This window comes from Psammomys obesus, unplaced genomic scaffold, assembly GCF_907164565.1.
Source record: "Psammomys obesus unplaced genomic scaffold, mPsaObe1.curated_primary_1811, whole genome shotgun sequence".
Classification (NCBI taxonomy): Eukaryota; Metazoa; Chordata; class Mammalia; order Rodentia; family Muridae; genus Psammomys; species Psammomys obesus.
In genome coordinates this window covers 13420352-13448180 of record NW_026586173.1, presented here as the reverse complement: position 1 = coordinate 13448180, position 27829 = coordinate 13420352, and the positions used below count along the sequence as shown (strand labels likewise).

Sequence of the window (27829 nt, the reverse complement as noted above, 5' to 3'; positions counted from 1 at the left end):
ACGCAGGTGCTCAGGCTTGGCTGCCAGCGCCCTCACCCACCGCGCCAACCCGCGTCCCGCCCCGAGTCGCGCTCTAGCGGCCCTTCACTGGCTTCCTTCGCACTCGCCGCCGAGCGCGGCTTACGCAGCTGCCCTGGGGTCGGAATCCGCGCGCGGGGCCTCGGGGCGGCAGGGGTTAACGGGGCGGCGCCGCGCGAAGCTCCTCCCCGCGCGGTGGGGCGAAGACCTCCGCGAGTCACCCCACCGCAGACTCCGCCCCTCGGGAGCCTCCCCGGCGGGTGACTCCGGGGACCCGGGCGGCGCGTGCAGTCGCCGAGCGCAGCGGGGCCGGCGATCGGGGCGCAGAGCGCAGGCTCGGAGGACGAGGACGAGGATGCGCACCGCGTGGGCCGTCGCCCTGCTCCTGGCCGCCGCCGCCGGCCTCTCAGGTCAGGCCCGCTCTGGAGCCGCGCGGGCTCGGGGCCCCGGGCGGACGGGGACGCCGAGGCGGGAACCCCTCGTGAGGACCTGGAGCGAGGTCCTCCCCCGGCGGCCGCTCTGGAACGGGGGCCGGGGTTGGAGGGCGTCGGGGTGGGCTTGGCGGAGACGGCCGGGGCCCTCAGAGCGGCTCCGGGGTCCCTGGCCCTCGCTACGCGACTTGGGGGGTGGGCTCCACAGCGGCACCCTAACCCTGCCGCTGCCCCCGCGTGCCCGGAGGCCCCGCCCCGGCCCCGCCTCCCACCGCACCTCCGAGCTCCTATTGGGTGCGGCCGGAACAGGCGAGCCTCGAGCCACTCCCCTCGCCCAATGGAGGACGGAGGATGAGGTTCGGGGGCGGGGCGGGGCGGGGCGGACCCTCCAGGATGTCCCCTGCGTCCTGAGGCTTCATTCCCTACCTTGTCCTCGCCTTCCTATTCGAGTTCACGCCCGCGCCTCTGGCCGCCCACACCCTGACAGCCGCGACCACCAGCCAGGGCGGGCCGGGGACCCGGCAAGGACTCTGGCAGGCCTGGTTTGTTCCCGCTCTCCAAAAGTTGTTGGGTTGGGCTGCCCCGTACTGGACTTTCGTGTTAGGAGAGGTGTTGGAATTTGGACAGGAGGCTAGCCGGTGTGTAATCAGGTTATAGTCTCATCCAATTTTGCAGTACTGGGGATTAGACTCAAAGCCTTGCACATTGGGACACATGCCCTGCCAAGTCAGCTCTTCCACCTCTCCCCCACTTGATAGACAAGGTCTCTTGTAGCCCAGGCTGGCCGATAAGTCCTAGTCCTCTTTCCTCCGCCTCAGCAGTGTTGGGATGACAGGCCTGTGCCACGACGTCCGTCCGGATTTGAGGTCCTCGGGGTAGAACTCAGGGCCGTTCACGGCAGGCAGGTGCTCTGTCAGCCCAGCCCAGCCGCAGCCTGGTTACTACTTTCCTTGAGTCAGCCCGGCTGGCAGGAGAACGTTTTAACTCCCTTTCCACCTCAGAAACAGCGCAGGGCGTGACTCACGCAGCAGGAGCTTGGAAGGGGTTTCTGTCAGTCAGCTGTGGGTGGCTGTCAGCGGTACAACCCCCGGGGCGATTCTGCTTCCTAAGGAGGTGGAAAGATTAGTGAGAGCCTGGCTCAGCTGGGCCTGCAGAGGCAGGTGGATCCTTGTGAGTTTTAGGACAGCCTGGGCTACACCGTGAAACCTCGCCTCAGAAAGGTGAAAAGGCCAGGCTGAACACGGAGGCAAACCTCAGCCGTCCAGCTGTAACTGCAAACAAGGCCAGCCCAGACGCCCTGATTAGATCAGCGTGTATACCCCACACCCATCGTTGCCTTCTGCAAGAAAAAAAAACCATCTTCTCAAGTCTTGAGCAAGACCTCAAGTTTCCCATCTCACAGGAAGGAAAAGAGTCCCCTCCCAGATCCCTGGCATCGCTGTCACTCTCCGGCTTGTCCTGGCTTCCACGCTTTAACTGGATGATGTGTGAGAATGTGATCTGCCATGCGGACATCTCCCCGTTGATCTAGAGCAGACCCGGGGGCTGGGGTGGTGACTCAGCTGGTGACGCCATTGCAGTGCAGGTGTGAGTTGTAATTCCTAGCATCCATCTAAAAGCCAGGTGAGGGGCAGCCTGTGAGGGTAAGACCTGGGCTCTGTGAGAGACAGGTTCAAAGCATAAGGAGGAGAAAGACCGAGGAAGCCATTCCACTTGGCCCTCTGGCCTCCACAACAAGCAGTCAGGACTCAGTGTGAGGGGTGTCAAATGTGGCAGAGGTTTGTCTCAGCACAGGGAAAGCACAGTTTTGCAAGCCCTGGGAACACGCCACGGGTGCATTCATTTGTCTGTCTGCCACATTTCCCTCTTTTTCTTTTGTTTTTGTTTTGGGACAGGGTTTCATTGTGGAGCCCTGGTTGTCCTGGACTCACTTTGTAGACCCCGCTGGCCTCAAACTCTGAGATCCACTTGCCTCTGCCTCCCAAGTGCTGGGATTAAAGATGTGCGCCACCACCAACTGGCCTCTGTCACATTTCTTGCTGAATAAAATTGGGAAAAGACTGGGTGAAGTTGGATTTTTTTCCCTCTAGTTCATTTCTTTATCTTTGGAGATGGAATCTCACAAGGTAGTGCACACTGGCCTTGGGATTGTGGGAGTTCATCTGCATAGGCCTTTTTTCTTTTCTTTTCTCTACTCTTCTTTCTTTTGAGTAGGGTCTCAGTGCCCAGCTCAGTTCTGACTCCTGAGGGCAGGGAGCAGCTCATTTGAGCCAGCCTTCCTGAGATTGCAGGCAGGCCTGGATTATGGGCCTGGAGGGCCCTGTGAAGCTCCCGTCTCTCTCAGGGTAATCTGCTCTTATCGCCCTGCTTCCTCCTGCTATCACTGGCGGCATCTGCTGCTTGGCTCTTTGGCCAGGCTTTGGCATTCCTCCGCTTTCTACATTAAGTACATTGGCAGCGTCGGCACTCTCTGAACAGGTGGACCAAATCAGCTTTGGTTGCTGGGAGAGTGGAATTAATCAACAGGGGAGTGGGTTGCTCTGGACGGAGCTCAGCCATGGCTTGGTGGCGAGTGCCTTCACCCCTGAGCCATCTTGATGCAGGAGAACCTTGAGGTAGTAAGACGATGCTGTGAAGGATTGGCTAGCAGATCTCCTTAGATGAATGAGCACATCCGGCACCATGCCTGGGGGTGGGCCGCTACTGACCGTGCTTCTCCTGGTTTCTTTGCATGTCATCTGTACTCGGTTTGAGAGAGAAAACATAAAGTGGCTGGGTGTGTGGCAAAGTCCTGTCACTTTAGCGTTCTGAAGACCTAGGAAGGATCAAGACGTTCTCAAGGCCAATCTGAGCTCTAGGAGGCTTAGTCTCAAAAGAGAGGGGGCGGTGGAGAGGAAAAAGAAAGCTTAGAAAGCAGTGACCACCTTATTTGTGTGTGGGAAACAGAAGCTTCCCCTTTTCAGCGTCTGTGGCCTTGTTCATGATTTGTCATTCGTGACGTTCCACATCGGAAGGCCAAGGCTGCCGAGGTTGTGTGCATGTCGGCTGGAAAGGCACGTCCTTTTTTCAGGGTTTACTATACAGAAGGGTGGCCTTTTACTAGCTTTTATTGATCTGAATCACATCTGTGCTGGAACTCCCTCTGTAGACCAGGCTGGCCTTGAACTCACGGAGATTCACCTGCCTCTGCCTCCCAAGTGCTGCATCAAAGAAGTGAGCATCACACCTGGCTTGTTTCTAGGCTTTACAATGACTTTATTTACTTGTTTGTTTGTTTTGTGTATGTGCGGGCTTCCGAGGAGAATGGACAGAGCGGGTTCTCTCCTTCCATCATGTGCGTCCTGGGGATCAAACTCAGATAAATCTGGAAGCAAGTCCTTTGCCCACCCAGCCATCTTGCTGGCCTCGTTCATTTCTTTTGTTTGCTGGAGACAGGACCTCCTTGTGTAAGCCAGGGTCGCCTGGAAGTTGCCGTTAGCCCAGGCTGCGCGCAAACTTGCAGTAGCCTTCTTGACTCTGCCAAGGGGGCCCGGGTGACAGGTGTGCACCCCCAAACCTCGTTGATTTTTTGGTTGGTTGTGTTCTTAAGCCAGGGTCATGTTCTGTAACTGTGGCTGCCTCCAAAGGTGGTGATCCTCCTGCCTCCACCTCCTGAGTGGAGGCATGGCAGGCTTGTACCACCTCAGATGGTCTATGCGGTGCCAAAGACGGGACCCAGGCTTTGTGCTTGTTGGACAAAGACTCTGTCACCTGAGCCCCAGCTTGGCCTTTGGGTGTGGCTGTTATTTCCACACCCACATGCTTATTTGTATGTCATTTGAGTGAGAGCATGGATTAGTGTCCAGTCACTGGCTGCATGGCCTGATGGGGTGACACTTGGCAGCTCTTTCACGCAGCCCTGACAGGGTGACCTCCTCAGCTCTTTCCTGCCAGTGCCCCACTGAACTTCCCTTTTGTAATGACCCAGTCACTCCCGGAATTCTAGTTGCCTTGGTCACCACCATTAGCTGGGGGGGGGGGGGGCAGTGAGTCATTTCCTTTTCCGGCCAGACCGTGGTTGAGTGAGTCACCTGCTCAGGTCTGAAGCTGTGCAAGGAGTTTTGTGCTTTAACACTGTTTACAGGGACAACAACAACAGAATTACAGTGTAGCTGGCCAGGTGCTGGCACCTGATGTGTCCGTGAACAGCAGAAGGGACCATTGGGCTGTGGATTTCAGTCAGTGAAGCTTCAGATTCATGAGTGAACCGTGATGGGGGGCGAACACCTTTAATCCCATCAAGGCAGAGGCTGGCTGATCTCTGAGTTTGAGGCCAGTCTGGTCTACAGAATGAGTTTGAGGACAGTCAGAGAAACCCTGCCTCAAAACAAAAACAAAACCCCCAAACCAAACACAACCAAAAATTTTAAAATTAAAAAAAAAATTTTTTTTTAATAAGCAGACATGGTGACCGATACCTTCATTTTTTATTGGAAATAAGTTTTACCATGTAGTGTATATATATGATCATGGTCTCCTGCCCCTCACGCCTTCCCAGATCCTTCCCCAATTCCATGGCTTCTTTCTTTCTATTTAGAAAACAAAACAGGCAAATGAAAAAAAACAATCAAAATGAAAATAAAACAAAACAAATGAACAGAAAAAAAAGAGCAAGAGAAACACATATATACTCAACACACACACACACACACACACACATGAAAAATCTGTAAAAACATGATTGGAAACCATAGGATACAAGCAAAAGACCTATAAAGTTTAAAAAGAAAAATAAAAGAAAGAAAAGAAAACCCTAAGGACATAGGTGATAAAAATCTCCAGAACACCCCTGAGTTCACCTGGTGTGGCTGTCTACTGTGGGGCCTGTCCTGTTGGGTGTGGCTCATGTACTGAGTAGTGCTGCATTGGAGAAACCCTCTGTAAGAGGGTTGGGGTTGGGGGTCTCATGTCCAGTTCCCCTCTTGGCGCCGGGACGCCAGCGGCCTTGGAGCCGTGCGGATCTGAGCTTGCTGCCCCTGTCTCTGTGAGGTCGGCTGTGCTGTCCTGCTGTGTCTCGAAGGCCTCTTCATTGCTGTCTCCAACCCTCTGGCTCTCACAACTGTGCCGCTTCCTCCTTGGAAGGCTTCCCTGAGCCCTGAGGGGAGAAATTTAGGCCTATTCAGTGCTGACTGCGCCACGGTCTCTTGCTCTCTGCACACTGTCCAGCTGTGGGTCTCTGTGTTTGTAGTGCAGGAGGAGGCTTCTCTGGTGATGGCTGAGCTGAGCAAGGTGCTGATCTATGAGGAGAGCAGACAGTCATTAGGAGTCATTCTGTTGCTGTGTTCCTTTAGCAGAAACAATTTGCTCTCCCCCGGGGTCCTTTCTAACCTCAGGTCCTTGGCCACGGTGTCGGCGTCAGACATAAGTTCCGCTTCATGAGGCGGACTTTAAATTGGAGCAGAGAGTTGTTGGTTAGTCTCACAACTTTTGTGCCACTGTTGCGCCAGTGTGTCATGAAGTCAGGTGACCATACTTTATCTCAACACTCAGGCGGCAGAGGCAGGCAGACTTCTGTGAGACCAAGGCCAGCCCTGTTCCATATAAAGTAGTTCAAGGCCAGCCAGGGCTACACGGTGGGATCCTGTCTCAAAATACAATTTAAAATTCCTTAAATAAGTAACTAGTTAATTTAGATACGTTTTGTTTTTACATTCTCTCTTCAACAGCCCAGATATCAGTATTAGTATTCATGGCTGAATTTGTTATTTGTTATTTGTTGAGCCTCCGCTGTCCTTTTGGGTCCAACCGATTTTGCTGGCTGTGCTGGGTAAATTTGCCAGCAGTTGGTGGCCGGCATTTCGGCCGCATCTGCTGGCCAGCAGGACGCCGTGTGGGCAACCTTGCGTTAGGCCCTTGAGACACCCTTCCTTCCCCTTTCTTCTCCCAGCAGCAGACTCGTGCACCAAGAACGAATTCCAGTGCAGGGACGGGAAGTGCATCGCCAGCAAGTGGGTCTGTGACGGCCTCGCCGAGTGCCCGGACGGCTCTGACGAGGCCCCGGAGACATGCAGTAAGCCCCCCCTCCCGATTTGTTAGTGCTACCGGGGACCGAACCCATGGCCTTGCACGTTCCAGGCAGGCACTCTTCCACGCAGCCATGTTCCCAACCCCTCCCTGGGATGGTTCCAGGCACGGGCTCTGCTGCTGTGGCAAGGCCCCGTGTTCTTGACCAGAGCAGGATGCTAAGTTCATTCTTAACTTTGAAGATAGCTCAGTCCCTAACCCAGATACCCCAAATCCAAAGTATTTCGTATGCCAGGACGGTGCAGGGTTTCACAGGCGACCTCGTGCTGGGGCTTGCCGTCACTGCACTGGGCCCCGAAAAGTGCTGGATGATGTCATCTTGAGGGGCCTGTGAGGTGGCTCTGCGGCATTGGTGCCTGTGGCCAGCCTCCGAGGCATGAGTTTGCTCCCTGGAACCCACACGGTGCAAGGACAGCACGAGCCCGTGCGTTGTCCTGTGACCTCCACATGTTCTGTGGCTTCACGGTCATGAGGGAGGTGGACCCGCCGTCACCCACTTGGCTTCCTTTTGAGTGGCCGCTCCTCCTTCTCCCTAGTGTCTGTCACCTGTCAGTCCAAGGAATTCAGCTGTGGGGGCCGCGTCAGCCGGTGCATTCCGAACTCCTGGAGATGTGACGGACGGGCCGACTGTGAGAACGGCTCCGACGAACAAGGCTGCGGTGAGTGCTGCCCCGGCCCACCCTGGGCGTGGGGGTGTGCCTGCGTGTGTGAGTGCATGTGTGTGTGCGTGCTTGCGTGCATGTATGTGTGTGTGCGTGTGTGTGTTCGTGCATGCTTGCATGTGTGCGTGCATGTGTGTGTGTGTGTGTGTGTGTGTGTGTGTGTGTGTGTGTGTATGTGTGCGTTCGTGCATGCATGCTGGCCCATCTCATGCCAAATAGTCCCCTAGGAACTCTGGGGTGCCCCGTCGTCATGCGTCCCTGGGGCGTGCCCCCTGAGCTGTGGTGCGGTGGCTCCCGTTGAGCCTGCCCTTTGGCTTGAATCCGCTGTGAGAGGTGGAGACGTGGTGCCTTCCCTCATGCCATTAGGAGGGTTTTTGAGGTGGGGGCTCGACCGTTGCCCCGCAGGCCCCGTGTAGGCTGCATGTGTCGGCAGTGCTCCTGTCTGTGGTGCAGACCTGGGTGTCCACGCTGGCGAGGAAGGCCTCGCTGGGCTGGGGTCAGTCAGGAAGCAGGGCTGATGCGCTGGAGGCCAGGGCGCTCCCAGCCGTGCGGCCTGAGGTCAAAGCTCCGATCTGTGCGGTCCATTCGCACGGCCTCGACATTCTATACACAGGATGGGTTTCCCGCGCCTGCACACCCTCAGTGGAGTGTAATTTACACGCGCAGCAGGGAGAGCAGTTCACAGCAGTGCCTAAGGCTCCGGGATGTGCCCCGCCCCCTGCCTCGAACACCCCAGTGAGGGGTGCGGGGTGGCCCAGCGGGACAGAGCTAGCTTGACAACCTGACCGTGTGACCGAGGCAGGGAGCGGGGTGTTGTAGCTTCCCGGGCCCTTGTGTACAACCACCATGGCTACAAGTGTCCCGTCGGTGACCGGGCTGGTGTGGGCTGCGGGGTGACAAGGCCCTCCCCTCCTGGTGCACCCCACAGCCCCCAAGACGTGCTCCCAGGACGAATTCCGCTGCCAGGACGGCAGGTGCATCTCCGAGCAGTTCGTGTGTGACCAGGACCGAGACTGCCTGGACGGCTCCGACGAGGCCCACTGCAAAGCCACCACCTGCGGCCCCGCCCACTTCCGCTGCAACACCTCCACCTGCATCCCCAGCCTGTGGGCCTGCGACGGGGATGTGGACTGTGAGGACGGCTCCGATGAGTGGCCGCAGAACTGCGGGGGCCGAGACACCTCCTCCCTGTGGACCAGCCACCCCTGCTCCTCCCTGGAGTTCCACTGTGGCAGTGGCGAGTGCATCCATCGCAGCTGGGTCTGCGACGGCGGTGCGGACTGCAAGGACAAGTCAGACGAGGAGCACTGCGGTAAGGCCCCGAGCAGGGGAGATGAGTGGCCGCCAGGCCCTGCGTGGGGCGCTTTGGGCTGAGGCATGGGCTGGGTGGGTGAGAGCGCCTACTGCCAGTGCATGAAGTCCTGACGGGCTCTCCAGCACCACAGCCTGTCACTCCAGCGCCCCAGCATGTGGAGACAGGGATGGCTGGGGCTTGCTGGCTGTCAGCCTAGCTCCAAGTTCAGTGAGAGACTCCAGGGGATGAGGAGCGGCCAGAGTGTACCAGAGCGCACGCCTGCATGTGCACACACGCTGCACACACGATGTGTAAATAGAAGATTCAGAATCGGCCCGGGAAGAGGGCTGGGCATGGGGGCACACACACCTTTAGAAGCAGGCAGGTCTCTGCGAGTTCAAGGCCAGCCTAGTCTACACAGCGAATTCCAGGACGGCCAGGGCATGGTAGAGGGACTCTGTCTCAAAAAGCCGAAGGAAATAAGTTAAAAAAAAAATCAGAGGCAGGCGGATCTCTGTGAGTTTGAGGCCAGCCTGTTTTACAAAGTGAGTCTAGTCTAGGACAGCCAAGGCTACACGGAGAAACCTGTCTTGAAAAAAAAGACAAAAATATCAATCAAACATGGATTAAAAAAATTCTTTGGAACAATTTTTTTTTCAAAACTGGGTTTCTCTGTGTAACCTTGTCTGTCCTGGACTTTGTAAACAAGGCTGGCCTGGAAATCACAGAGATCCACCTGCCTCTGCCTCCCTGAGTGCTAGGATTACAGGCATTCGCCACCATGCCCTGCTGGAACAATGAAATTTTTTTTTTTTTCAATACAGGGTTTCTCTGAATAGCCTTGGCTGTCCTAGACTCACTTTGTAGACCAGGCTAGCCACAAAGCCACAGAGATCCACCTGCCTCTGACTTCCTGAGTGCTGTGACTATAGTTGTGCCTACCACGCCCTGAGGAACAATGAATTTTTAAAAGGGCCAGGTGTGTGGTTCAGTGGTAAGGCCACCGAATCAAGTGTCTTGGTTTTCTGTTGCTGTGATCAGTGACTAAGGCAACTTAAAGGAAGTTTATTGGGACTCACAGTTTCAGAGTGAGTCTGTGACCATCGTGGCAAGGAGGGTGGCATCAGGCTGGCAGGCATGGTGCTGGAGCAGTAGCTGAGCGCTTAAAGCTGATTGACAAGCAGGAGGCAGAGAATGCTAACCGGGAAGGGTGAGAATCTTTCGAAACCTCCAAGTCTGCTCATCCAACAAGGCCACACCTGCTAGTTCTTCCCAAACAGTTCCACCAACTGTGGGCCAAGTGTTTTGACATATGAACCAGTGGGGAGCCATTCTCATTCAGATCACCATACCTCACAAGCAAGAGGCCCAGGGTTCAAGCCCCTGACTGATTTATTTAAATTAGTGTATGTGTGTAGGCACATATATAGAGGTCAGAGGACAACTTCTGAGCCGGTTCCCGCCATCCACAATAGAGATACTAGGGGTTGAGCTCAGGTCTTGGCTGGCAGTTGTCTTTACTTGCTCAGCCATCTTGCCAGCCCTGTAACTGCGGTTCAGTGAGCGCGTTCTCGTTCTCTGATTGGGGCATCTCATGACTGTCACCCTGTGCTCTCCAGTGGCGCCCACGTGCCGGCCTGACGAATTCCAGTGTGCAGATGGCACCTGCATTCACGGCAGCCGCCAGTGCAACCAAGAACACGACTGCAAGGACATGAGTGACGAGCTCGGCTGCGTCAATGGTGAGCCCCCGCCGGCCTGCTCCCGTCAAGTTGGGGCACTGCTCGTCTTGGGTGAGGGGTGGGGGTCAGGTCCCTAGCAGGTGTGTCTTTTTGTTTGGTACTTTTTAAGGGTGTGGCCTATGCTGGGCGTGGGGGGGCAGGCCTATAATCCCCAAAATCTGGAGCCCGAGGTAGGAAGCCCACAAACATGAGACCAGCCTGAACCAAACAGTGAGACCTCCATCTAAGAAACCCAGGTCACCCAAAAATTCATCTTTGCAGTCGTCATTATACTCTCTCTCTCCAAGACTTGTTTGCTCTTGCGGAGTTGAAAGAAACCCTGTCTCCATTAAACGTTAACTTCCTAACTGCTTGCCCAGCTCCCAGCAACCACCTGCCCAGGGGCTTGGCTCAGGCTTGCCTGCGCAGACCACGGGCCCTGCCTCCAGCTTGAAGAGGAAAGAAACACCACCAAGAAACTCTTTACAGCAGGCATGGTGGGCGGGCCAAGCCTGTAACCCCAGTATTTGGGAGGCTGAGGCAGGAGGGTCTCCATAAATTTCACGGTTCTGGATGCCAAGAAGTTCCAGGCCAGTAGGGCTATACAGTAAGACTTCTGGCAGGGCTACCCTAAGCCATGCCCCCACCGCCTCACTGGGGGATTCTAGGCAGGGTGTGTGCTGCAGAGCCACGCCCCTAGCCCCTCACTCGGGGATTCTAGGCAGGGGTTGTACAGATACTCCAGCTCTGAACTATCATCTTATAGAGAACAGGCAAACCCCTGCAGCTCGGGTCCTCCTAACCACTCTTTGCCTCTGTCAGTGACACGGTGCGATGGGCCCAACAAGTTCAAGTGCCACAGTGGCGAATGCATCACCTGGGACAAAGTGTGCGACAACAACCGGGACTGTCAGGACTGGTCGGATGAGCCCATCAAGGAGTGCAGTGAGTGTTGGGGGGCGGGGCATGGCGTCAACATGTAGTAATTGCTATGGAGTTGTGAGCCCAGCCAGCACCCCCACAGTTCAGCAGGCTCAGTGTACATCATAGACCTGACAGAGCTCTGGCTCCAGGGCAAGATAGGCCTGAGGGGAGAAGTGCCGGGAGATGAGGATCTGAGTTCAGATCCCAGCACTCATATAAAGGTGTTCCTGGGCTAGAGAGATGGCTCTTACAGAGGACCCAAGTTCGGTCCCCAGCACCTAAGTCGGGTGGCCCAGGATGGCCTCTAACTCTAGCTACCGGGGATCCATCTTCTAGCCCCAGTACCTCTCGCATCTGCATTCATATTCTCATAGCCACATGCGGACACACCTACCCGCGATTCAAAATCATAAAAGTGAATTCTCTTAGGAGCGTTTTGCAAAGACAGCGCAGTGCCATAGTGTTTTCCAGTGGAGAGTCTCAGGGGCGTGCGAACAGCCAGTCTGTGTTTTCTCGATCTGCAGAGACCAACGAGTGCTTAGATGGCAATGGTGGCTGTTCCCACGTCTGCAAGGACCTCAAGATTGGCTATGAGTGCTTGTGTCCTGGCGGCTTCCGGCTGGCAGACCAGCGCAAGTGTGAAGGTAGGTCTGTCGTGTAGCACGTCCAGCCTGGGGCTCTGAGCCACCCATGCCTTTCCCATCAAGCGCCATGCCTCGGTTTCCCCATGTGCTCGACAGGCAGGAGTGCAGTCGCCACTTCTTAGGGCTAGGGGGGTTTGAAGGATGAACGCTGAGCAGGGCCTGACAGGTAGCGTGTGGCTCACTGGGATCGTCTTAAAGGTCCAGGCTAGAGCTGGGGCTTGTCTTACAAGCAGCAAGCTCTGGGTTCCGTCCTCCAACACATGGGAAACCTAGCATGGTGGATGTGATGGCCGTAGGATCAGGAGTTCAAGATCATCATCTGTGGAGCACGTTCAGGGTCACCCTGGGCTGTGAGAGATGTCTCAGGAAAACAGGAGTCCAGGTGTGGTGTGAAATAGCTTTAATTCCAGCACCTGAGAGGCAGAGGCAGGCAGATGCCTGAGATAAAAGCCAGAGTGCGTATGGGTCTGCTGGGGTTCCATACAAAGACCAATAGTAAGTAACAGAAAATCAACAAAAAAATGGAAGAAACTAAAGAAGCGAAGGAAAGGTGGATGGGTGAATTCCACAGGTACGAGGCGCTGGAGGTGAATGACAGGGTCCTGCTGAGGGGAGCAAGCTCCAGCCACTGGAGGGCGCCTTTTGATTTCCGTTCTCCTGCCCCACCTGCGGCCCTGTAGCCGGGTCCCTCTCCCCTGGGAACAATCCCTCTCTGTCCATACTCCCAGATATCGACGAGTGCCAGGAGCCGGACGCCTGCAGCCAGCTCTGTGTGAACCTGGAAGGCAGCTACAAGTGCGCGTGCCGGCCCGGTTTCCACATGGACCCTCACACCAGGGTCTGCAAGGCTGTGGGTGAGCGCCGGGAAGCCGAGGGGTGGGCAGCCTCGCTCAGAACCGCTATGCATGCTAGCGGGGTGTGATAGCTCTCCAGGATCCTGGCCGGTACGGGAGCAGTACAGTGGGGACCTGGGGACACGGGGGACTTTGGCCAGATCTGTCCTTTCTAGGAGTCTCCGGCTGAGGCTGTCGGACTTCACCTGTCCTGCCTCATATCTGGACAGGGTGGGGGCTGGGAAGAGGGACCCTAACCTCTCTAGTTACTCTGGCATTACTCTGGTGGATGCCAGGCGCTGGGGCTGGAGTTCTGGCCTGGCACACTTGTGAAGCCCTGGGTTCGGATCCTCACCGCCCTGCGTGACTTTGCAGGCTCCATAGCCTATCTGCTCTTCACTAACCGCCACGAGGTAAGGAAGATGGCCCTGGACCGGAGTGAGTACACCAGCCTGATCCCCAACCTGAAAAACGTGGTGGCCCTGGACACCGAGGTGGCCAACAATAGAATCTACTGGTCCGACCTGTCCCAAAGAAAGATCTACAGGTGAACTGCGGCCCCCTCACCCTGTCCCCACACCGCCCTGGAAGTCCAGACTCCAGGCTCTAATGGGCTCCATTTCTTCTGCCTCAGCGCCCTCCTGGACCAAGCCCCTAGCTTGTCCCACGACACCATCATCGGGGTGGACCTGCAGGCTCCGGACGGGCTGGCGGTGGACTGGATCCATGGCAACATCTACTGGACGGACTCCGTCCCGGGCAGCGTCTCTGTGGCTGACACGAAGGGTGTGAGGAGGAAGACGCTGTTCCAAGAGAAAGGGTCCAGGCCCAGAGCCATTGTGGTGGACCCTGTGCATGGGTGAGTGTCATAAGAGCTGAGAGGACAATAGGATAGGGCGGGGGTGGGGTGGGGTGGTCCAGGGCTGGTCTCGGGGAAATGTGTACCTGAGTGGGATGGCACCCAATCTGCAATGAAGACAGTGAAGTGGAGGCTGGGGGTTGTCAGGGAAAAGCTGCGTTTTATTGGTTGGTTGGTGTGTGTTTGTATTTAGAGACAGGGTTTCTCCCTGGCTCTCCTAGAACTAGGCTGGCCTCGAACTCAGAGATCTGCCTGCCTCTGGCTCCTGAGTGCTGGGGTTAAAGATGTGCACTATCACTGCCTGGCAAAATTAAATCTTAAAAAGAAACCAAACCAAACCTGGCTCAGTGTTAGGTAAAGGCATTTGCCTTCAAGCATGACAACCTGAACTTAATCCCGGGGACACGTAGTCGAAGGAGAGAACCAACCCCCCCCCCCCCAAAATGTTGCACGAGTGCACGCGAACACACGTGCTCATGCAGTGTAAGTCTTGAATACAGTAAAGGTTCCGGGGCGTGGCTCACCTGGCAGCATGCTTCTGTGCACGGAGCCCTGGGTTCTGCCTCAGTTCCACGTGCAGCATGCCTGGCCGTGAACTCCTGTGATAGGCAGGAGGCTCAGGAGTTGATAGTGGGCTGGAAGCTAACTCCATAATGAGCTGAGACTCTGTCGTAAGCCACCTAGGCTTCGTAAACAAGAGTGACCTACCTTCCTAGCGCGCACACAGGAGGCTCTGCGCTGCACCCCAGCACGAGAAAGAAACCCACAAACGGGCTGAGGGGCACACGCCCTCTCATGCCGACTGTTTGATTTTGTGCTGAGTCTCCCAGGCTAAGACAGGCTTGTCCAAGGACAGCTCTCAGGGGTGGTTCTCTGCTTCCTCCCTGTAAGTCGAAGAGCGTGACCTCGGCTCGTCAGGCCTGGCGGCAAGCCCCTTGGGCTAGGCCACCTTGCGGGCCCCAGGGACAGCCCTTCTGAGCTAGTGTTCTTCCCTCTGCATAACCACACACATGCGCACAACAACAAAGACAATCCCGCTGGTAAGTTGGTGCTCAGACACTCAGGGAGCGGAGTACGGCTCTTCCTCAGCTCAAGGAGGTCAGACAGGTTTCTAGGAACTCGCTGCTGGTCTCTGTCAGGGCTCAACACGCCCAGCAACTGCCGGACGTTAAGCACACCCCACCACCGGCCTCCCGCCTCCGCCTAGAGTGTTCTGTCCCCGTCAGGCCACATCCGTGTCCACGGAGGAAGAGTTTCGCGGTGTCTGGGCCGCAGGCTTACTTGCATACAGGCATACTTTGTGTTCCAGTATCTCCGCCGAGGGGCCTGGGGTTACTGCTGTGCGCTGCCACCCCCGGCTTAACCGCACACTGAAAGAGGGGCCGACCATCCGGGGTGGCAGGCCTTTTCCCGGAGAACCCTGCCGAGGGTGTAGTTGGTGTGGGTGGCGGGCTGGAGGGCAGATGCCTCGGTCTGTGACGTGCCTGCCCTGCACGTGTGAGGATCCGAGTTTGCTCCTCACTGCTCTCGGACGAAGAGAACCAAGTGCTTAAGCTCTCGCTGCCATTAGCGGGAGCTCCCGTCTGAGGGTCCTCATCTCTCGGCCGTCTGCTCTGTTGTTTTTCGCAGCTTCATGTACTGGACAGACTGGGGCACACCTGCCAAGATCAAGAAAGGGGGCTTGAACGGTGTGGACATCTACTCTCTGGTGACGGAGAACATCCAGTGGCCAAATGGCATCACACTAGGTATGTCCAAGGGCTGGCCCTTGCCTGCTGGGGCTGGGCACAGTGAAGAGATGCGATCGATACCGCGCCCTGCCTGTGCAGCTGGAAGGGTGACTGGGCTGAGGCATTGTGGCCTTCAGGTTCATACTGGCTGGAGGAGCTCCCCCAAAGCTGTACCCTTTACCCCAGCTGACTGCCCTGAAAAATCTTCTTCCATGTTTGGAACTTTCTGGAACATTTTAGATCTTCTGGAACATTCTGAATATTCAGGCAAACTGCATGATTGTATTCTAACCTGGCCCCCGCATATTTCCTTGTCTGTTTGTGCATTTTAGACCTTCCCAGTGGCCGCCTCTATTGGGTTGATTCCAAACTCCACTCTATCTCCAGCATTGATGTCAATGGGGGCAATCGGAAGACCATTTTGGAGGATGAGAAGCAGCTGGCCCACCCCTTCTCCTTGGCCATCTATGAGGTGAACCCCAGGAATATGAGGGAGTCTGGTCTGGCCATAGGTTTGTCTCATGCATTCAAGCCAAGATTGATTTGAGTATCAGCTCCTGTCTAGAGATCTAGAGAGAGGTATTAAAATTGCTATTTCCTGGAGCTGGTTTTTATTTTATTTTTCTGTGGGGCTGTGAGTGGAACCCAGAGTTCAGGAGGAGATAGGCAGTAGTGGTGCATGACTTTAATCCCAGCACTCCAGGAAGCAGAAGCAGGTAAATCTCTGAGTTTGAGGCCAGCCTGGTCTACAGAGATAGTTCCAGGACAGCCAGGGCCATTATACAAAGACAACAAACCAGACTGAGAAAGACACCTGACATCAACCTGTGGCCTCCGCATGCACACTATACACGTCTGTAAAGCACATGAACGCTTGCACACACCACACACACAGAAAATGGTCGGGATGGGAGATTTTATGCGTATTTCACTGTGTTTACAAGGTAGACTTTCTACCGTTCCCGGCACTGCTTGTGCTTAGAGAACCCCAGAGGTTTGGGGAGGCGGGTGGCCGTGTGCGTGCTACTTCAGGGGCTAATGGGTGTGGCCATTTTCCATACATATCTCCTGTGTAGGATAAAGTGTTTTGGACGGATGTCATCAATGAAGCCATTTTCAGTGCCAATCGCCTCACGGGTTCAGATGTTCATTTGGTGGCTGAAAACCTCTTGTCCCCAGAGGATATTGTCCTGTTCCACAACATCACACAGCCTAGAGGTAAGCCCCGCCCCACCTACACTCAAAATAAGTTTTTCTGCGCCACTCCAGAATTTTCTATAATCTTCTGGCTTATTTGAAGATGGGTTCAACACTCTCCCTGTACCCAATAATAAAAGTTTCAACCATCACTAAGGAAAGAATTTTTCTAGACTGTGCCAGTGTATCTGATGTTAATAACTCATTCTTTATGAACTCTTCTTCCTTCCAGGAGTGAACTGGTGTGAGAGAACAGCCCTCCCCAATGGTGGCTGCCAGTACCTATGCCTGCCGGCCCCACAGATCAACCCCCACTCCCCCAAATTCACCTGTGCCTGCCCCGATGGCATGCTGCTGGCGGAGGACATGAGGACCTGCCACACAGGTAGGGGCACAAGTCCTGGGGCTGTACCCACATGAGGCCGCCCAGCCATCAGAGCTCAAGAATGGAGTCTCAAATGAAAGTACACTTAGACTGGGGTCCTTGACGATCTAGTTGTCTCTAAGCTTTGTGTGGAAGTAGTCTGACTTCAGACTGGGGTAGCAAGTGAGAAGGAGGACCCCCTTTCTCTGATATCTGAGAAAAGTCAGTTTGGAGTTGTCTTGTTAAAACAGCTAGTCTGAGACTGGAGACTTTATAAAGCATAGAAATTTGCAGCCAGCAATGGTGGCACAGGCCTGTAATCCTAGCACTTGGGAGGCAGAGGCAGGCGGATCTCTGTGGATTCCAGTCAGCCTGCTCTACAAAGCGAGTCCAGGGCAGCCAGGGCTACATACAGAAGCCCTGTCTTGAAAAACAAAATTTGGTAGTTGAGTTTTCAACATGTGGATTTTTTTTTTGTAATTTATTTACCTTTATCTTCTGTGCATTGGTGTTTTGCCTGCGTGTATGTGTGAGAGTGCCAGATCTTGGCGTTACAGACAGTCGTGAGCTGCCAGGTGGGTGCTGGGATTTGAACCTGGGTCCTCTGGAAGAGCAGTTCGTGCCCCAGCCACCGAGCCATCTCTCCTGCCCCTCAACATGTGGATTTTTGGGGTCACTCTCACCATCTCAGGGACCACAGTGTCCTCAACATTTGTAGAGCCTACTGGAAGAACAGGATCGGCAGGGTGCAGTACTCTGCAGGCTGAGGCAGGAGGATCACACGTTTGAGGTCTTCCTGGAATAAACCTTAGCTACTTACCGGGTTTGTTTTCACTTGCTTCCTGATGCCCGTGGAGCTTGGTGACCTGCTTCCCACACGGAGCAGAGGTGTGAGGGGCACCCTGGCTCGTGGCACTCAGGGATGTTTATTACCCCTTCAGAAGTCAATCCTGTGCCGACCACCCAGGGGACATCCGCCATCAGGCCGGTGGTCACCGCAACAGCCACCAGGCCACCAAAGCATGAGGACCAGTCGGCTTCCAGCACCTCTGGGCAGCCTGGGCACATCCCAGGGCTTAGCACCGTGGAGTCGGTGACAACGTCGCACCAAGGTAAAGGCCAGGCCCACCGTTCACTTGATAGGCACTACGTCATCTTAATCACACTGTGCTCAGTGCGGCTGGCGAATTGCCGCCCGGCCTCTGTGGCCACGGCACCACTTGTGGCAGCCCCTTCTCCCCTTCCACCATCTGAATCTCAGAATCAAACTCAGATTAGCGAGCTGGGCCACAAGCTCCATTATTCCCTGAGCCGTCTCAGTGCTGAGTGTGAGAAGTGTCAGTGTCGCTGGAGATTTTGTGAAAATGTTTGCCATGTCTAGGGATCCTGGCCCTGGCCCTCTGGGACACTGGGTTAGAGATAAGGTCCACATGACTTGTGTGAACCTTGATCACACCTCCAGGTCCCCCTGGAGTTGAACAGGGAGATTTGACATTTCAGGCACTGTCCTTGCCTGACTCCTGTCACCTCCCTACTCTGACTTCTATGTGTCCGTCTTACCTGAGCCGCCTCACTTTACCCTTTTTCTTACCCAGTCCAGGGCGACATGGCTGGCAGAGGGAATGAGGAGCAGCCGCAGGGAGTGGGGGTCTTGTCCATCATCCTCCCTATTGGTAAGTGCTGGCTGCTGGGCAGACATGTGGTACTCCTAAGACTTCATGCTTAGCCTGCTGGGCCACTTCACCTTTCTGACCCAAATCGGAACACACTGCCTGAGGGATGCTCCTGCCCGCCTCCTGCCACTGCCCCCTTCTAACTTCATTCATTACAAATAAGATTAAGTGCCTCTGCTTGTGGTGGTATACAACTCATAGGCAGAACCTGGAGGTTCGAGGCCAGCCTGGTTGACTTCCAGGCTGGCCAAGGGGTACACGGTGGGTTTCTGTCTCGAAAAATTAAGAGGGGAGGCAGGGGCAGGCGGATCTCTCTGAGTTAGAGACCAGCCCGGTCTACACAGTGAGTTCCAGGACAGCCAAGGCCACACAGAGAAACTCTTTTTCAAAAAACAAAAACAAAGCAAAGGTGAAAAATCTCAAAATCTAGAACTGGGGTCAGGCTATGGAGCCCAGGCTGGTTCAGAAGCCGGCATCCTCCTGCCTCATTCCTCCAAGGTGTTAAGCTCACAGGTTAAGTGCCGTCTCCCCTCCCCGTTATCTATTTGTATGATAGATGAGTATAATTTTACATTCAGAACACATCCCTTTCGCTTAAAGGGGCCAAAATGGGGGTGCCTGGTCGCCTCACTGGCACAGGCTCTTCTGCTCCCAACCAAGCCCTCTCCTCGCAGCGCTGGTCATTCTCCTCGTCGTCGGGGCCATCCTGCTGTGGAGGAACTGGCGGCTGAGGAACATCAACAGCATAAACTTTGACAACCCAGTGTACCAGAAGACCACAGAGGACGAGCTCCACATCTGCCGAAGCCAGGACGGCTATACCTACCCCTCAGTGAGTGTGGCCTTTCGTGGAAGAGAGGAGACATCAAAGTGAAGGATAGAAGTTAGATGGAGTGGGGGGGGGGAAAGGAAGCCTAAACCAGGGGGATGAATAGCTCAGTGGTAGAGCCCTGCCTAGAATCCCCCAGTTAGCGGTAAGAGTATGACTCACAGGTAGACCCTTGCTAGCATGCTTGAATCCATATTCCATCCTGTGTGTGGCCGTGGAAGGTGTTGGGCTCCTGAGTATAGGGAGGATCAGCACATTGCAAAGGCCCTGATAAGATTTAAGAAGTGTTTAAGATGGTTGGAGAGATGGCTCAGAGGTTAAGAGTACTGACTGTTCTTCCAAAGTTCCTGAGCTCAACTCCCAGCAACCACATTGTGGCTCACAACCATCTATAATGAGATCTGGTGCCCTCTTCTTGCCTGGAGGCAGAACACTGTATAAATAATAAATAATTCTTAAAAAAAGAAAGGAAATGTTTAAGAACCTTTGGGGGGGGGGGGGTCAGTTCACTGAGACTGGAGAGATGGTTCTGTGGTTAAGAGCATTGGCTGTTTTTCTAGAGGACCCGAGTTCAAGTCCCATCACTCACACAGCACCCACAATTATCTGTAACTCCAGTTCCAGAGGATCTGACACCTTCTGGCCTTCGGAGGTGCCAGGCACACCTGTGATGCACAGACTTTCATGAAAAGCACATCCATACCCATAAAAAGAAAATTCTAAAAAATAAAAGTGAAGGAGATACATGGGGAGATAAATCAGAGAGTCTGCAAGTGAGAGAAGAGGGTATTGTGAGCCCGAGGCAGGAGAGGAACGTCTGCTCTGTGGAGTGGGGTGTGGTGCCTTCTGGTGCGTGCTGCCCTGGTAGACTGATTGTTTCCTGTTTACGGTTTGCTGACAGAGGCAGATGGTCAGCTTGGAGGATGATGTGGCGTGAACAGCTGTGCGAGCCATCTCCGTCTGGGATCCGTTGCTGCTCAGGCAGGAAGGACGCTTTCTCCACACCTCCTTGTCCAGGACTGGTCCTGCTGCCTCAGTGGCCTCTGTGTTGCTCAAAGCAAGATAATAGCAAAGCTGGGCTGGGGCCCAAGCTCAGCGGCCTTCTGCCCCAGGTTCTGTTTTATATATTTATTATCCGGGGGCAGAAAAGGCTCCTGGCTGTGCTGAAGACGGGAAACCTGCCTGGGATTTTCTTTTTTCATCTTTCTTTACTTCAAAGGCAAAGAGGTTTCCCAGGAGCTTCTGCCCTCTTCTCTCCTCAACCCCACAGAGGAGGAAGGGACCAGGTGGAGGAAAGCCTGTTGTTCTGAATGTGCGATAGCAGGTGCTAGCTAGTGACAGGGTCCAGGCACCACAGCCAATCTCTAAACTCAGGACGCGTGCATTCACCTCCACCCTGCGAGCCTTCCCTGCCTGACTCTGGTCATGTAAGCCCTGCAGAAATCAGGAAAGTGACCTGTGACATTTGGTACTGATCTTGCTGGATCTGGGGCCCAGCAGCTGCCAGTGACTGATTTCCTGCTTATGCCTTTGCCAAAACTGGTAGTTCCTGGAGGGACAAGCCGAGTCGCCATTCCCCTTAATTTCTATGAAGTGCCTGAGGCAGCTGGTTGTCTTGCTCAGGAGTGGCGCTTCTCAGGAGTGGCCATCAAAGCCTTCAGTCCCACGCCCAGCCGCATGGGACCTGCACTTCATTCTCTCTCCGCACTTTTCCAGTTCAGGGTTGGGCACCAATGTGTTTCACATGTGTTCTCTTAGTTTGCACTGTTTGGTGGAGTGGTGGGAGGGAGCCTCAGGCCAGACGGGGGCCAGTACCCTTGACTATAGAAAATAATTCCCAGGGAGGAAGGAAGACATCAGAATGATCAGGAAGCCATTGCCCTCTTCAGTGCTGGGTGGAACTCAGGGTCTCTTTTTGTTTTTTTACTTTCAACCTCTGCCTGGTGGTTTCAGACTCTACATGACACCGTGATGGGTTCAGCTCCCCTGATGTTAGCGGTGATTCAGCACTTGTTTCTCAGAGCTTTCCCGGCTTAGCTGGGTGTGGGGGCCACACCTGTCATCCCAGCACTGGGGAGCCTGAGGGGGGCAGCCTGGGCCACACAATACGACACTGTCTCAGAAAGGAAAAATGGGAAAGAAAGAAAAAAAAACTGGCATGATTCTTCATGCCATAATCAGCCAGGCATGATGGATGGTGCACACCTTTAGTCCCATAACTCAGTGAGACCCTGTGTATCTAAACCAAAAGAAACCCCATAATCTAGGTTATTTGGGGGAACTTAGGAGAATACTTATAACTTGTCACAAGTTTGTCACATGGGTAACTCAAGATGGCAGTGGCGGCCTCATGGATTCCTGCACAGACCCACCTAAAGGGTGCCACTGTTCGGGATGTGAGGGACCACCGCCTAGCCCGCTAGGACACTTGTAAAGAGGCCACGTGCCGATGGCGCCTGGTCTGTTTTCGCTCTGTATATTTATTCAAGGTTATCACAGATATGTATTAGATGTATTTATTTTTGCAAACCCTGACTGCTGTACTTGTTGGTGACATTTCTCCAGCCTAAGCTGGGGTGACACTCTGGGAGGCTCTGTGTACAAAGACTATGTGAATGGACTGTTCTCAAGCCTATGTGTTGCTTTGTGGGGGTGCTGCTTTGAAACCACTGTCCGTATGTTTTTAAAGGCTGAAAATGTCCTACTGTGATGCATTAAATTCCTTTTTGAAGACTTTGTCGTCTTTATGTGTATTTGTGTGGGAGGTGTGGCATGCACAGGCAGACAGCTTGGAGGACAGTTTTGTGAGGTCAAGTCTCTACATTTGCCCAGGCTCAGGAACTTGAACTCAGGTCCTCAGGCTTGTGCAAAGAACACTTGGCTAAACACGTTTAGTTTTACTCATGTAATTGTCTGTAAGTGTGTGTATGCAGGCACACATACCTCTGTGTGGAGGCCAGGAGACATCATGGGGGTCCCGAGAATCCAATTCCTCTGAGGCAGGGTCTCTCCCCTCAACCTGGGGCTCCTTCGGCTATGTCTAATGCCAACAAGGTCCAGCCTGTCTCTGCTCTGCTCAGAATTGGGGTTACAGGTGTTCAGAGAAGCCTCATCTTGTTAAGTGGGTGCTGGAGTCTGCTCTGCTCCGTAGCTGCTGAGCCCTGATTTCCTAAGGTGATGCATTTTCTGTTAGTTGTGTTTATTTGGTAGGTTTTTGGTTTTTTTGTGCCAGGATCTCACCAGGTTGCCCAGGCTGACCTTGAAGTCAGAAACCCACCCACCTCTACCCTCCTAGTGTTGGAATTAAAGGTGTGTGTCTCTCACCTTGTCTTTACCTGTTAGGACAGAGACTGTATCTTTCTCAAACATCTGAGAGCACACTCAACGGAAAGCAAATCTTATCCCATCTGTCCCGGCCCTCTCCTGCTGAGCCCACCCTCTCCTGCTGAGCCTTCCCCCTGACCAACCAATCCCATTTACTCTTACACACGCTTTCTTTTTTGGTGACCCACTGACTTTCGTGTGTGGGAGTTTACAGAGGTGAGGGACTGTTTACAGGGCAGTGGGCTGCTTACCTGTGTGAACTCTGGAATTCACAAACATCTGCCTGCCTCCTGAATGCTGAGATTATGCACCACCATGCCTGGCTAAAATCAAACATTTTAAAAGAAAAGAAATTTAAGGAACAAATGGGAGCCATAAAGCCAGCCAGAGATAAGCAACTGAAGGCCTGTCCCTAACTTATGAGCTCCCCCTGCCGGGGTGGGGGAGGAAGGCGGGGAGTGGGTAGGGATGAGTTGTTGGGCCTGGAGTGGGAAGGTCCAGGTGACCCGAGGGGTTGTTGGAACTGGTGGCAGGAATGAGCTGCTGCAAGGAAATACCTTTAGGAAATCTTGTTGGAGCGGAGGGAGGAAAAGGACCTCAACCTATCTCCGACAGGAAATACGCCAATTGGGGGCGTGGGGACACCAGGCTCCGACCCTGGCAACGCTGGGATTTTCTGTGTGCAAAAATCCTTTCCAAGCTTTGCCCAGTAGCCCACCTTCTGCCAGATTTTGGCGGGAGCGCTGCCTGGCCTGTCATGCCCTCTGCACCCACAGGGTGGCACATCCGGCCTTCCATGCGCCCTTGTTTTGGGAAAGAGCCAACCTGCCTCTGGGAGAGAAAACTGGGCAGTGGCCTGGGAAGCCTGTAATGGTGCACAGGCCTTCAAAGACTGCCTCACTGAGTCACGACGGTTGGTCGTGTGACAAACAGGGCAACGGAGCCTAGACTGTCTGGAATTTAACAGGCTGTAGAGCAGGAACGGGGCTGCCAAGGGCACTGTGCATAGATGATGAGCTGACTTCTCTTGCTTTGTTCCCTTCTCAGGACAGGGTTTCTCTGTGTAGCCCTGGCTGTCCTAGAACTCACTCCATAGACAAGGCTGGACTCACACTTGAGACATGCCTGCCTCTGCCTCCCGAGTGCTGGGATTAAGAGCTTGTGCCACCAACACCCTGCTTCGTGACATTTTTTTTTTTTTTTAAATAGGATTCCTGTGTAGCCTTGGCTGTCCTGGAACTCACTCTGTAGACCACGATGGCCTCGAACTCACATAGATCCTCCTGCTTTGCCTCCCTGAGTGCTGGGACTAAAGGCGTGCGCCGCCGCCACCACCACTCTGCTTCATGATAGACTTTCTGATGCCTGGCTTCAGGTTTTTTGTTTTGTGTTCAAGTCCATGCAAAGCCAAGAATACTCACCCATACTGTCATCCTGCCACTGAGATGGTGAGCAGATCAGGAGTTCGAGATCATCCTCCACTACATAGTGAATGCGAGCTCAGCCTAGGGTCCTTGAGTCTTTCAAAAGCAAGCAGCTAACTCACCAACATGCACTGAAGGGCTGCAGTTTAACCCAGTGCTAGAGTGCCTGCTCTACAAGAATGGGAGGCCCCTGGGGACAGGGTTCCCTTCATCTGTCTTCCTGTCTTCTCTGCCTGCAGTTCTCTGGGCTCAGAATGGGGAACAATGAAAGACCTGGATGAGGACCCCAATATGTGCAGTAGCTATCCGACCCGACCCAGGGTGGGCAAGTGGTGGTGGCCTTGCCTGCCTGGTCTCTGTGGCCTCAGTTCTGTACCGGACAAGATGAATGGCAGGCAGAGCTGATTTCTGACACCAACTGCTGTTCCCTGCTGACTGCCAGCCTCCCCAGGCTGCCTTCCCTTCCAGCTCACAGGATCTCAAACCACAGCTGTCTGTGGTGAGCCAGCTTGGAGCCCCAAATTGAGTGAGCCCAAGCACACAGGAGGGAGGCCGGGGGGGGGGGGGGGGGGGGGGGGCGGGTGCTTCGCGCTGCTGCTGGCACCCCATCCTCCTCCCCACTGTGGTCTTCTGGGATTAAGTTCTCAGGCACTTCACTCCCAGGAAGCCCTTCCAGGGAAAGTTTCCCTAGACTTCTGTGCCTTGTCTGATACTCCTACAGCAACCGCTTCCAGCCCTGCAGGAGGGACTCCCTCCTTGCCTTGACCCTCCCTTTGGCCTGGCTGCCTCTGGGAAGGTGTGGGAGATTGGTTGCCTAATTAGCTGGGTCACTTTCTGGGGACAGGCCACTGGCAGTCTGGAAAATCTCCCCGTACACATGGACCACGGGCCCAGCTTGATCAAGGTGCCTTGCTGGCAGTCCTTCGCATCCTCCCAGCCTTGTTGCTGTCTCCACATCGATAAGCTGAGTCATCCCTCACCTCCACCCTCCCACCCTTGACCTCTGTGCTCATTGGACAGCCCCCTCCAGAGGCCTTTTAGAGAGCTAGCTCCCACAGCTTTTACCCCCTTTGATGACCTCATTCCTAGTTGGAGATTAAGAGTCCTCGAAACCCAAGAGCTCAGACACCTACCAGCTGTGAAACCTGAGAGAAATCCCGCGCCCCACCTGGCTTTAGTTTCATTTCCCAGATAACCTGCGGCCAGGTAGACTTCTAGCTCTGCCCCTTCAAAGTATTCTGAGAAAGTCTCATTACTGCAGAACCACCACCAGGCAGGCCTTTCAGGCAGCAGGGACTGGGCGAGGTTGCGGCCAGTGGCATAGTGTGAGGCTAGCATATATGAAGGCCATCTAGCACCCTAAAAGCAATGGCATAAGGGCGGGGGGCACTTACCACACAAGCCTGGTGATCTGAGTTTGGTCCCTGGAATCCTTAAAGGTGAGACCCGACCCCTTACCTCCACACGCATGCATGCACCCTGTGGCCTGCACCTCTCCCCACACATGGTAAAAAGGCTCCACTAGGTGCCAAGACCAAGATAATAGACTAGCCCCAACAACAGAGCAGGTCACAGGTGGAGGTTCAGTTCCAGTGTGGTCATGTCCATAACCCACAACTGATCCTGTCCCCCACCAGCCCAGCTCTTGAATCCTGAGAAGACAGATTCTTCAAATTTGGCTGCCCTGGGTTCAAATCTAGCTTCCTACTTAGTGAGCCTGCCTAGTGGAAACAGCGGACTACAGCTGAGCCCAGGCGCACAGGAGGGTAGAAAGACTGGAGAGAGGGGCTGGCTACCCGGTGGGTGCTCTCTCCATGGTTAGCTGGAGGTGCCACGGCCCATTAGCTGGCAGTGGAGCCTGGCGAATGGTTCAACAGCTGGACTTCATTTAATTAACGTCTTGAACCTTGAGGGAAATGGCCAGGTGGAACTGTGCCTGTTTCCCTCATCTGTAAATTAGACACAGGACGGCACCGAGGCAAAGGCCCTTCTGCTAGACTCCATCTGCAGCAACTTCAATGTTGCTCCTCCTTCTGGTCTTGAAAATGAGAGTTGCTGGCCCCTGGGCTGGCTGGTTCTCTTAGGAACAAGCCAGGCTGTGGGTAGGAGTTTGGGCAGGAGGCTGTGGCCTGGCCCTAGGATGTCCTGGGCAGCCAGCCAGTGCTGGGCGGTGACTCAGAGCCTAGGCATGCAGAGCTGGGCCTCACTCCTCACTCACTGACCCCTGGAGCCAGCCCCTGGTGCCCCTGCAGTGAGGGCGATGAGATGGACACAGATCCTCCTCCTGCTCCCAGAGGTTAGGGGTTCAAGCAGGCGAGCACTTGCCTTTCCAACACAAAGCAAAGTAGTTCCTTTCCACAGGGGCCAGGGCCAAGCCTCACTTGTGGTTCTTAAGTCTTAAAAAAAAAAAAAAGATTTGTGTATCTTATGAGTGTTTTGCTTGTATCTGTGCATTGTGTGTGTGTGTGGTGCCTGAAGAGGTCATCCAGCACCCTGAAGTGGCGTTATAGACATTCTTGAGCCATCTTGTGGGGGCTGGGAATCGAACCCAGGTCCCCTAGAAGAACAGCTAACTGTTGAGGGGCAAATATGGGCCTCAGTTTTGAATTCAGGCCACCAGACTTGAAGGCAAGCACCTTTAACCACGAGCCATCTCCCTAGCGCCCTAGCCTGCCTATTTGGCAGCCTGGAACCCCATGGCTGCTTTCTTCCTGAGGCTGGGCCTGCAGGTCAGCATGCACAACCAGGAGAAAGCCTGGGCCGGGTGCATTCTCCATCCTGCACCCTGCCTCCCATGTCCACAGCAGTGACTCAGCCAGCAATGTGGACTGAAGCGAGTCCTGCAGACTGCAGCCTCCCCCCAGGGAATTCAGTGAGAGGAGCTTGGGGATGGTGCTGGGGGTCCTATGGTGTCGCCAAAAGCGAAACCACCCCACTGTCAGCAGGTGAGACGGGGTGGCCTGGCTCCCCCACTGTCAGCAGGTGAGACGGGGCGGCCTGGCTCTGTATGTGGCTGAGTTGAGCACAGCAGAGTCTTCCACTGACGGGCCTGGCATCAGCAGGGAGGGGCGGGCTGAGATGGCCGCCAGCAGGTGCTTACTGAAGTGTGAGGACCTGAGGTCGGGCCCTAAGCTTGGGGAAATGGCCAGTGTGGCATCTGCAGCAAACTCGGTGCCGGGGACGGGGAGATGGCAAGTCCTTGCCCACAAGAGGGGCTGGAGAGTTGCTGCTGCGGCAGAGGACCGAAGTTCCCGGCACCCACGTGGCAGCTCCAGAGGAGTCCACAACTCTGGCCTCCTCAGGCACCAAGCATACTCACACACATACCCACCAAACACTAATTGAGAATAAAACAAGCAAAGAACCAGCTCCAGCAAGTTGTTTTCAGACTTCCACACAGCACCGTGCTGCACACACAACATTTAAAAGCTGTAATCAGGGGCTGGAGAGATGGCTCGGAGGACCTCTGGCTGTTCTTCCAGAGGTCCTGAGTTCAATTCCCAGCAACCACATGGTGGCTCAGAACCATCCAGAATGAGATCTGGTGCCCTCTTCTGGCATGCAGGCAGAACATTGTATACATAATAAATAAATAAATCTTAAAACAAAACAAAACAAAACAAAAAAACAACAAACCAAACCAAAACTGTAACTACGGGGCTGGAGAGCTGACTCAGAGGTTAAGGGTACTCACTGGCTGTGCTTGCAGAGAGCCCTGGTTTGATTCCCAGCACCCACATGGCAGCTCACAACCACCCATAACTCAGTCTCAGGGGATGATACCTTCTTTTGACCTCCAACAGAACACATGGATAATAGACACATAGGCAAAACATTCA

General features: G+C 54.5%; 1 protein-coding gene across 2 annotated transcripts; it reads left to right on the top strand.

Moving 5' to 3' along the window:
• Nucleotides 1–211: 211 nt before the first annotated feature.
• Nucleotides 212–21975, top strand: Ldlr (low density lipoprotein receptor). Of its 2 annotated transcripts, none has more exons than XM_055601237.1 (18): nt 212–428; nt 6379–6498; nt 7049–7171; nt 8103–8486; nt 10088–10210; nt 11012–11134; nt 11638–11757; nt 12486–12611; nt 12966–13137; nt 13225–13449; nt 15079–15197; nt 15512–15651; nt 16256–16397; nt 16609–16761; nt 17682–17852; nt 18336–18413; nt 19088–19245; nt 20144–21975. In XM_055601237.1, exons 1-18 carry the CDS (start codon nt 374–376, stop codon nt 20177–20179), a joined length of 2568 nt encoding a protein of 855 aa, XP_055457212.1. In that variant the 5' UTR covers nt 212–373; the 3' UTR covers nt 20180–21975. The 2 variants fall into 2 exon arrangements, with proteins under 2 accessions (XP_055457212.1, XP_055457211.1); XM_055601236.1 differs by having other exon boundaries at nt 6376–6498.
• Nucleotides 21976–27829: the final 5854 nt, after the last annotated feature.

Coding starts and splice junctions, on each gene's coding strand:
- Ldlr (XM_055601236.1), top strand. CDS start 374: ATGCGCACCGCGTGGGCCGTCGCCCTGCTCCTGGCCGCCGCCGCCGGC. Junction 10,211..11,011: donor CGAGCTCGGCTGCGTCAATG/GTGAGCCCCCGC, acceptor TGCCTCTGTCAG/TGACACGGTGCGATGGGCCC. Junction 15,652..16,255: donor TCTCCTTGGCCATCTATGAG/GTGAACCCCAGG, acceptor TCTCCTGTGTAG/GATAAAGTGTTTTGGACGGA.